The sequence below is a fragment of the Triticum aestivum genome, chromosome 3A (assembly GCF_018294505.1).
Source record: "Triticum aestivum cultivar Chinese Spring chromosome 3A, IWGSC CS RefSeq v2.1, whole genome shotgun sequence".
In the NCBI taxonomy this organism is placed as follows: Eukaryota; Viridiplantae; Streptophyta; class Magnoliopsida; order Poales; family Poaceae; genus Triticum; species Triticum aestivum.
In genome coordinates, this window is record NC_057800.1 from 445,534,439 (window position 1) to 445,545,432 (window position 10,994).

Genomic DNA, 10,994 nt, shown 5'->3' on the forward strand with positions numbered 1-10,994 from the left:
AAATATGTGACATGATATGGCCATCATCATCTTGTGCTTTTGATATCCATCTCCAAAGTACTGTCATGATCTCCATTGTTACCGGCATGACATCATGATCTCCATCATCTTGATCTTTTATCAACGAGTCGTCACATGGTCGTCTCACCAGCTATCGCTTTTGCAGTTATTGCTATCGCATAGAGATAAAGTAAAGCAATTACATGGCACTTGCATCTTATGCAATAAAGAGACAACTATAAGGCTTCTGCCAGTTGCCGATAACTTCAACAAAACATGATCATCTCATACAACAACTTATATCTCATCACGTCTTGACCATATCACATCACAACAAGCCCTGCAAAAACAAGTTGGACGTCCTCTACTTTGTTGTTGCAAGTTTTACGTGGCTGCTACGGGCTGAGCAAGAACCGTTTTTACCTACGCATCAAAACCACAACGATATTTCGTCAAATATGTGTTGTTTTAACCTTCACAAGGACCGGGCGTAGCCACACTCGATTCAACTAAAGTTGGAGAAACTGACACCCGCCAGCCACCTGTGTGCAAAGCACGTCGGTAGAACCAGTCTTGCGTAAGCGTACGCGTAATGTCAGTCCGGGCCGCTTCATCCAACAATACCGCCGAACCGAAGTATGACATGCTGGTAAGCAGTATGACTTGTACCCCCACAACTCACTTGTGTTCTACTCGTGCATATAACATCTACACATAAACCTAGCTCGGATGCCACTATTGGGGAACGTAGTAATTTCAAAAAAATTCCTACGCACACGCAAGATCATGGTGATGCATAGAAACGAGGGGGGAGAGTATCGTCTACGTACCCTCGTAGACCGTAAGCAGAAGCGTTATGAGAACGCGGTTGATGTAGTCGTATGTCTTCATGATCCGACCGATCCAAGAACCGAACGTACGGCACCTCCGAGTTCAGCACACGTTCAGCTCGATGACGTCCCACAAACTCCGATCCAGCAGAGCTTCATAGGATAGTTGCGTCAGCATGACGGCATGATAATGATGGTGATGATGTTGCTACCGACGCAGGGCTTCACCTAAGCACTGCTATGATATGATCGAGGTGGATTATGATGGAGGGGGGCACCATACACGGCTTGGAACAGTCAACTTGTGTGTTCTAGGGTGCCCATGCCCCCGTATATAAAGGAGCGAGGGGGAGGCCGGCCGGCCCTTCCAGGGCGCGCCAGGAGGAGTCCTCCTCCTAGTAGGAGTAGGACTCCCCTTTCCTACTCCTACTAGGAGGGGGAAAGGAAGGAGGAGAGGGAGAAGGAAGGAGAGGGAGGAAAGGAGGAAAGGGGGCCCGGCCCCTAGTCCAATTCGGTTTGGGCTAGGGGGGCCGCGCGCCCTGCCTTGTCCTGCCTCCTCTCTTCCACCACTTGGCCCATGAGGCCCAATACTTCTTCCCCCGTATTCCCGTAAGTCCCCGGTACTCCAAAAAAATACCCGAATCACTCAGAACCTTCCCGATGTCCGAATATAGTCGTCCAATATATCGATCTTCACGACTCGGCCATTTTGAGACTCCTCGTCATATCCCCGATCTCATCCGGGACTCCAAACTACCTTCGGTACATCAAAACACATAAACTCATAATATCGATCGTCACCGAACGTTAAGCGTGCGGACCCTACGTGTTCGAGAACTATGTAGATATGACCGAGACATGTCTCTGGTCAATAACCAATAGCAGAATCTAGATGCTCATATTGGCTCCTACATATTCTACGAAGATTTTTATCAGTCAAACCGCATAACAACATACGTTGTTCCCTTTGTCATCGGTATGTTACTTGACCGAGATTCGATCTTTGGTATCTCAATACCTAGTTCAATCTCATTACCGGCAAGTATCTTTACTCGTTTCGTAATGCATCATCCCGCAACTAACTCATTAGTCACATTGCTTGCAAGGCTTATAGTGATGTGCATTACCAAGAGGGCCCAGAGATACCTCTTCGACAATCGGAGTGACAAATCCTAATCTCGATCTATGCCAACTCAACAAGTACCATCAGAGACACCTGTAGAGCACCTTTATAATCACCCAGTTACGTTGTGACGCTTGGTAGTACACAAAGTGTTCCTCTAGTATTCGGGAGTTGCATAATCTCATAGTCATAGGAACATGTATAAGTCATGAAGAAAGCAATAGCAATATACTAAACGATCAAATGCTAAGTAACAGAATGGGTCAACTCAATCACATCATTCTCTAATGATGTGATCCCGTTAATCAAATGATAACTCATGTCTATGGCTAGGAAACTTAACCATCTTTGATTCAACGAGCTAGTCAAGTAGAGGCATACTAGTGACACTCTGTTTGTCTATGTATTCACACATGTACTAAATTTCTGGTTAATACAATTCTAGCATGAATAATAAACATTTATCATGATATAAGGAAATAAATAATAACTTTATTATTGCCTCTAGGACATATTTACTTCAAGTGTTAGGGTAATTATTTTTATCAAAATCATGTACCTTTATTACCTCTACCTTTGAAGGAGATGTCATTGTATAAATCGTGGGCAATCTGATATTACCAAAGGTTCATGTCAATATCCCGTTCTAGGGTCACGGTAGTATAGTAAGGAATACAAACCTCGCTCCTATGATTGTTTACTTCACTTTGGTCGGTCAAGGAAACATTCAACTTCGTGTCATCTATTTCGCTTTGGTCTAGTATCTTCATGTCGAATTCCAGCTAAAGGAGAGGCCATCGGATCCATCTGGGCTTCTAGTCTTTCTTTGCGAGCACGTCCTTTACTGTCCGACGATCCATGTAGACAATGAATTTTGTTTCTGCAATGTAAGGCCTGAACTTTCCACAAGCAAATATTATAACGCACAATTCTCTATCATCTTTAGCATAGTTCCTTTGGGCATCACTTACAGTATGACTAGCGTAATAAATAATATTAAGGTTATTACCTTCATGTTGTCCTAAGACATGACTTACCACATTGTTATCAGTCTCACAAATTACCTCATAGGGTTGGTCCCAATTAGGTGGTTTGATGACAGGTGTCATGATCAAGGCTTGCTTCAAATGCTCAAAGGCGGTAGTATACTGCTTGCCGAATTCCAACGAACACTTTTCTGCATAAGCCTTGTCGTGATCATGACGTTTTTTTTCTTAAGCTTCAAAATGCTCATGTAAGTGCTATACCGACAAAGACATATAAAGAGGTGCACAAACGCGGTAAAATCCAAATAATCATATAGCTACGGAACAAAATAAGAGGTGCAAAACAATGCACGAATTGGTTTCATCACCCATCTCTCTCTGATGGGCTTCCAAGCATCACTGTTTCGGGCCTCCTAGTGCAATGCATGGACCACATCCTTTAGGTCCGGGCTTGGATCCTCCTAGCACTACAATACTCCAGGCTTGAGGGATCACGACATCGATGTTCGAGTTTGTTGTTGCAGTGTCTGGTTTGCAAGTCAAAGTCATTGTCTTTGCAGTCAAAACTGTAGAAACCATTGCCTATAGTTCGCTGGCCTTCTTCACTTCACTGCATTCATCATATGATGTCACGACTTGTGGATCCAATATGTCGCAACTTGCGACAATGGTAGTTAGAAAACTCTCCGCCTGCGCTTGTAATTTTGATGAGGTGGCCTCCTTCTCCTCAAAACTTGGTGTGCTTACGTCAACTTCTTGTGACACATTGGTCGCCGCACTTGGCGAACTAACCCAGATCACTTATGGTAAACTAGTAAATGCGCACGTGCAACGCACGTTAATATTTTGGTAATATGTTAATTGCATGCCGATATTAGATATGCTATTATTTGTGTGTTAATCCTGTGATTAGTGCAATATTTGGTATGATATTAATTGCACGTTAAACATGTTTAACGCTCGCCATTGGAGCAGCCTAGGTCGTTGGATTGACTTAGTTCGATGGCCGAGATCAGTTGGATCTGCCCCTTTGGGTCTTTTTATATTGGTATAGATGTCATGTCGTTGTTTGTGATAGCCTCATGTTGTCCCACATGAGTACCAATGTCCCTGACACATGCGCAGACTACCTCGACTTGGATCATGTACAACTCATTAAAGATGGACCTCTTCGCGCTCATGAGAGAACTCTCGCTCCACTCATAAACCCTCACTCGATCATCGTGCCATTCCGGAAAATCCATCAGTAGGTGTCCTGGCATGGTGACTAGGTTAGAGGGGAAACATAAGACGGTTTTATCCATGCTCAGGTCATCTGAAAGAGATAAAACCCTACTCCTGCTCTGTGTATATTGCTATTGGGGTGTACAAAGTACAAGTATAACCGAAGGATTGCATGATAGGTGGAAGGGAGTCCTCCATGGCTCCGGCTTCCTTATCTTGAACGACAAGACTTCCAGAGTCTTCTCGTATAGGGCCCAAAGGTCGTACTGATGTCTCAGGGCGGAACCGACCTAGGAGGCCTCGGGACGGCTTACTTGGGCTGGTTACCAGCAAGGTGTGGCACCCGTGGGCCATAACACCGTTAGTATCCCATGAACTGGTTATCAGGCTTGTGTGCATCCCGACCAACATCGATCCACCCATTTCTCCTCTGTCGAACACGATCAATCAAATATCAAAAGCAATTCATTTTATACATACCACACTGGACGGTAAACACAAATACTTACAAAGCCGGTATCATTTAGAGCTTCTGTCACAATGTTTGTAGTAGAGCAGATTTGTTGCTAGTATTCACATTTGTATTTTGGCTGAAAAAGTTGCACGACTTGTCCACACTAACCAATTGACCGGAGGCTGCACAACAAGAAGTAAAAGTGGATACCTAAAAAAAGTAAAAATGGAAGAGTAAGGGCCAAGCTGCATGCACAGCCTCACTATACGTAAGGGCCAAGTTTTTTATTTGAGAGATCGAAGAGTGGCCCAGAAATCAGCTCGGAATAAGTCCACCGCGCATTCTCCGAACTATCTCTCCCTTGGTACAGATCGGACGGCATCGCTCGCCTCACAGCCGCACGGACAGCCACGATTCGCTCGCCTTTCCCGCGGCGCCGTCACTACGCAGCCAATAAAACCCCCCGCGAGGCCGCAACCCCCGGTCGCCCACAGCGCGCAGGCCACTGGGGGATCGCCTAGGTCCTTCTCCTGCGCCTTCGTTCGGCGCCGCCATCCTCCAGGGCTGTCCTCATCTCATTCCTCCTGATAGCGAGGGGGATCCTCAAGGTGAGACAACATCCTTGTGCTCGATCGATCTATTCCCTGTAGATCGTCCAGTGCGTCGAGTGGTTTTGGTCCAGCTCGCAAGGGTTCTTGTTCTTCCCGTGGAATGATTTAACATTATTCGTAGTGGGTACAAGTAATGGTCTGGTGCTGAATGCCGATCTAAATCTGGTAGATGTATCTTTTGTATCACACAACACGCCCTAGATTTTTCTCCCTGATGTATTTTACCGTCTGATGCGATATAAATGCCGTTCTGTTGAGACGTTTTAGGTGTTATTTCACATTCGGTTTTATTTCCAGTAGCCGAGTTTAAATTATGTTAGGTATTCGAACATATGAATATGTGAATCGTAAATATATTGTTTCCGCAGGGCCATAAGTTTCTGCAGAGTGACATGGATATGTGTTTCGTTTATTAAGAGATTTATGTTCCGTTTACTACAGTATTATGCTACTGATTCATGCGATTCACTAGATACTCAATCTTTGTTTTCCTTCTCTTTCTTGTATTGATACAAGAGCTTTGTTTAGTTGTGTTCTGACAATCTTGGGTATTTTTTTCCAAGGCTTTGTTTTCTGTTATCTCTACTCTCTGATTTACGATTTCTTGCTATGTAAATAGGGATAACAGAATGTAATATAGACTGAAATGTTTAATGGTACAACATTTACCTTAGTTGTCATGCAGAATGTAATATAGACTGAAGTATCACCTGGCTTGCATTATATTGATGTCCTTGTTTTCAACCTGTGCTTTAATTTTTTACCGTGTCTACTGAATTTTGTCTTTCCATTCTCGCTTACCTTTGTGCACTTATGTATACCAACATAGGAGCTACCAAATCTGTTTAGGACTGTCAATCATTTCTACCTTGGGGTGATTCAGTAATCTTCTTAGTACTGTTAGTCTTAGTCATTACATGGATTCTAACTTGGTTACTACTTTTGAACAGGAACTTATATTTGTAGTGTGATAATCAAAAGCAGTCAAGATGGTGAAATTCACAGTAGAAGGACTCCGCATCATCATGGACAAGCAAAATAATATTCGCAACATGTCTGTTATTGCTCATGTGGACCATGGTATGTGCTGGGAAAGTTACTGCTTGGGTTGCACAAGTATTTGATGTTTTTATTCATATGTTATCAATGGGGGTTGATCCTTTTTTGCTTGTTCGTATTGTCTCTTGTTTGTATGAACAGTTGCTCAGCATAGACTTGTGAAATATTTTATCTCACAGCATAGCTTGTTTATATTTCTGTTCTCAGATTGTATATTTCTGCTCATATTTTTTCTTTGTATTGATTCTTTATAGCTTGTTCATGATGTCTCTTGTTTTGCTAGAACACATGCCCATTTTTAGATTGCTGTGATATTTTAATTGCATATGAAAAAGATAACGCCCACACGTGTGGGCGTTTGCATCTCGCCCACACGCATGGATCAACGTCCGTTTGTGTTTGCACGAATCTTAGTATGTTTTGCCAGATTTTTTATGCCACGTAGGACTGGGCTGGTGTGTGGGCATTCATCTGGTCGCCCACACGTCCGTTTCATCATGCGGAGGGGCTGGTGTGTGGGCGTTTAGCAGTTCGCCCACACGCCAGTTTTCACGCACGCAGAGGGGCTGGTGTGTGGGCGTCTATCAGTTTGCCCACACGCCCGTCTCCTCTCCCACACCCAAAGTTGTCAGTTGCCATGTGTTTTGCAGGGTACATGGCAACTGCCCTAGTGTGCTTGTAAGCAGATGACAACTCTCTCTTTACCCGAACATGTTATTTTGCCATGTCTTTTTTGTAGTGCTACATGGCAACTGCCTAGTGTTAGTAGGTGGCAACTCCTAAAGTTTTCAAATCATGGCAACTGTACTAGACCAGACCATACATGGCAACAGCTGCAGTTGTCCAAAAATGGCATCTGGCACTTGACCTGAGATGGCAACTGCAGTTGAGCAACCATGGCAACTGTAGTTGTCAGACATGGCAACTGTAGTTCAGCAACATGGCAATTGCAGTTAAACGAACGTGGAGGAGGGTCCGGACCATGGCAACTATGGGGACGCGTGGTGATTGTCACGCGGGGCATGCGGAACGGTGAGGTAGGAGGCCGGACGTACGGGCGTGTGGGCATTATCTATTTTGCCCACACGTAGGCGTGTGGAAGGGACCACGAGGCAAAAGACTGAGCGTGTGGGCATTACTTGTTTTGCCCACACGTAGACGTGTGGACTGATTCTCTTAGATACCACACGAAACGTGTGGCCAGACCCCTTAACGCCCACACGTGTGGGCGTTATCGGGACCCATTGCATAATATAGCTCGTTTACATTTCTGCTGTCAGATTGTATTTTCATCCTGAAAATTGCAGTCCATATGACTTTGACCAAATACTAGCTTAAACATGATTGTGCACAGTAAAGTAAAATTCAATGGATAACCTGTTTGTTCCTTTAATTTTAAGGATCTGATCATCCAGGATTTAAAGCTACTTTTGTATTGTCCTGAAGTAAATGGGTGATTATTTCAATATGTGCTGGTTGTATTTTCTGTACTGCATAGTTATGTTATGCAATTTAATCTCAGTAGATCATGTGTGCTCATCAAGCCATTTTCTATCTCTCTTGTTTGTTTTAGTTTTAATCTTGTTATTTATTTGTTTTGCAAAATTTAATCTTGTTAGTAATCCCTGAATTCCAACATTTGTCTACTCTCCTTTTGGTGGGTCAGTGTTTTGACTGTGCTCTATCTTTGTAGCATTCTAGCGCTCCGTTTCTTGTTCAATGTTAAGAGTGTGCATTGTAATTAAATGTTATTAACTCATGTTTTTGACCACATTCATGGTTTTTAATTACGGCAGGCAAGTCTACGCTTACTGATTCTCTAGTGGCAGCTGCTGGGATTATTGCACAAGAAGTTGCAGGTGACGTCCGCATGACTGATACTCGTGCAGATGAAGCAGAACGTGGTATCACAATCAAATCCACGGGTATATCTCTTTTCTATGAGATGACTGATGAATCACTCAGGTCTTATAAGGGCGAGAGAGATGGGAATGAATACCTGATCAACCTTATAGATTCGCCTGGGCACGTTGATTTCTCTTCAGAAGTCACAGCTGCTCTTCGTATTACTGATGGTGCTTTGGTGGTGGTTGACTGTATTGAGGGTGTCTGTGTGCAAACTGAAACTGTGCTTCGCCAAGCCCTTGGTGAGAGGATTAGGCCCGTCCTTACTGTGAACAAGATGGACAGATGCTTCCTTGAGCTTCAGGTTGATGGTGAGGAAGCTTACCAGACTTTCTCCCGTGTCATTGAGAACGCCAATGTCATTATGGCAACATATGAAGATGCAAAACTTGGTGATGTCCAAGTCTACCCAGAGAAGGGAACTGTTGCTTTCTCTGCTGGTTTACATGGATGGGCATTTACTCTCACCAACTTTGCTAAGATGTATGCCTCCAAGTTTGGAGTTGATGAAACTAAAATGATGGAGAGGCTTTGGGGTGAGAACTTCTTTGACACAGCCACGAAAAAGTGGACCAACAAGAACACGGGCTCTCCTACTTGCAAGAGAGGTTTTGTTCAGTTCTGCTATGATCCAATCAAGCAAATAATCAACACCTGCATGAATGACCAGAAGGATAAATTGTGGCCTATGTTACAGAAGCTTGGTGTGACCATGAAGGCTGATGAGAAGGAGCTAATGGGCAAGCCTTTAATGAAGCGTGTTATGCAGACTTGGCTGCCAGCAAGTACAGCTCTACTTGAGATGATGATATTCCACCTTCCTTCTCCTTCCAAAGCACAGAAATATCGTGTAGAGAACTTGTATGAGGGGCCCCTTGACGATGTCTATGCAACTGCTATAAGAAACTGTGACCCAGAAGGTCCTCTTATGCTCTATGTTTCCAAGATGATTCCAGCATCTGACAAGGGCAGATTCTTTGCGTTTGGCCGTGTCTTCTCTGGGAGAATTGCAACTGGCATGAAGGTCCGGATCATGGGCCCAAACTATGTTCCTGGCCAGAAGAAGGATCTGTACGTGAAGAGTGTCCAGCGTACAGTTATTTGGATGGGAAAGAAGCAAGAGTCTGTTGACGATGTTCCTTGTGGTAATACTGTTGCTATGGTTGGCTTGGATCAGTTCATCACAAAGAATGCTACCCTGACAAACGAAAAGGAGGTTGATGCATGCCCAATCAGAGCAATGAAATTTTCTGTATCCCCTGTTGTACGCGTTGCTGTGCAGTGCAAGGTTGCCTCTGATCTTCCCAAACTTGTCGAAGGCTTGAAGCGCCTGGCGAAGTCTGACCCTATGGTTGTGTGTTCCATGGAAGAGTCTGGCGAGCATATCATTGCTGGAGCTGGAGAGCTGCACCTTGAAATTTGTTTGAAGGATCTGCAGGAGGATTTCATGGGTGGTGCTGAGATTATTATTTCCCCTCCTGTTGTCTCTTTCCGTGAGACCGTTCTTGAGAAGTCCTGCCGCACCGTGATGAGCAAGTCCCCGAACAAGCACAACCGTCTCTACATGGAAGCTCGTCCCATGGAGGAAGGGCTGGCCGAGGCCATTGACGATGGCTGCATCGGCCCACGTGATGATCCCAAGGTGCGCTCCAAGGTCCTGTCCGAGGAGTTTGGTTGGGACAAGGATCTTGCCAAGAAGATTTGGTGTTTTGGACCCGAGACCACTGGGCCGAACATGGTTGTTGATATGTGCAAGGGAGTGCAGTATCTGAATGAAATCAAGGACTCCGTTGTGGCTGGCTTCCAGTGGGCGTCGAAAGAAGGGGCATTGGCAGAGGAAAACATGCGTGGTATTTGCTTTGAGGTCTGTGACGTCGTTCTCCATACAGATGCTATTCACAGGGGTGGCGGTCAGGTCATCCCGACGGCTAGAAGGGTTATTTATGCTTCTCAGCTCACAGCTAAGCCAAGGTTACTTGAGCCTGTGTACCTAGTGGAGATCCAGGCACCTGAGAATGCACTTGGTGGTATCTATGGTGTTCTTAACCAGAAGAGAGGGCACGTGTTTGAGGAGATGCAGAGGCCTGGTACCCCACTTTACAACATCAAGGCGTACCTCCCTGTTATCGAGTCCTTTGGTTTCTCCGGCACACTTAGGGCTGCGACATCTGGTCAGGCCTTCCCGCAGTGTGTGTTTGATCACTGGGACATGATGTCTGCTGATCCTTTGGAGGCAGGATCACAGGCGGCGCAGCTGGTTTTGGATATCCGCAAGAGAAAAGGGTTGAAAGAACAGATGACCCCTCTCTCCGAATTTGAGGACAAGCTCTAAATTTTTGCTCCCATGTTATCTGTTATCTCAGCAAATTTTTGATCTATGCTTGGTCTGTGTCAAGAGATGTACTCTTTCGTATTCTAGTTCCTTGGGTTGTGTTGTACTGAACCTATTTCGGTCTCTATCGGATTTAGCAAATAATTTACCTTATATGATATATGCTTGATTGAGTAGTTGATTTTAGCAAGTGTTGCTTTGCATCTCCTAATTGCATTTTCTTCTTATGTTTGAGAACCTTGGCAAGTTTTTTCAATGTTTCCTTGCGTCTGATAAATTGCCCCAACTGGTTTTATTGAAAACTTGAGCAGATTGTTGTAAATTAGCTGTTGCCATTTCTTTGCAAGAGATTTTTTAAATTCTTATGTAGGACTATGCTCAGAGCTTCTAATGTGAAAAGAGGTGTTTTTGCAATGAGAAACACTGTACACTGTATTATTTCATGACGATAATTCTCTTGCATTTAACTT

At 44.3% G+C, this 10,994-nt stretch overlaps 1 protein-coding gene across 1 annotated transcript; it reads left to right on the forward strand.

Annotated features, from left to right (window-relative positions):
• Window positions 1-5,077: 5,077 nt before the first annotated feature.
• LOC123061589 (elongation factor 2) lies at window positions 5,078-10,684 on the forward strand. The gene is made up of 3 exons (XM_044484752.1): window positions 5,078-5,225; window positions 6,179-6,308; window positions 8,084-10,684. Exons 2-3 carry the CDS (start codon window positions 6,218-6,220, stop codon window positions 10,522-10,524), a joined length of 2,532 nt encoding a protein of 843 aa, XP_044340687.1. The 5' UTR covers window positions 5,078-5,225; window positions 6,179-6,217; the 3' UTR covers window positions 10,525-10,684.
• Window positions 10,685-10,994: the final 310 nt, after the last annotated feature.

Coding starts and splice junctions, on each gene's coding strand:
- LOC123061589 (XM_044484752.1), top strand. CDS start 6,218: ATGGTGAAATTCACAGTAGAAGGACTCCGCATCATCATGGACAAGCAA. Junction 6,309..8,083: donor TATTGCTCATGTGGACCATG/GTATGTGCTGGG, acceptor TAATTACGGCAG/GCAAGTCTACGCTTACTGAT.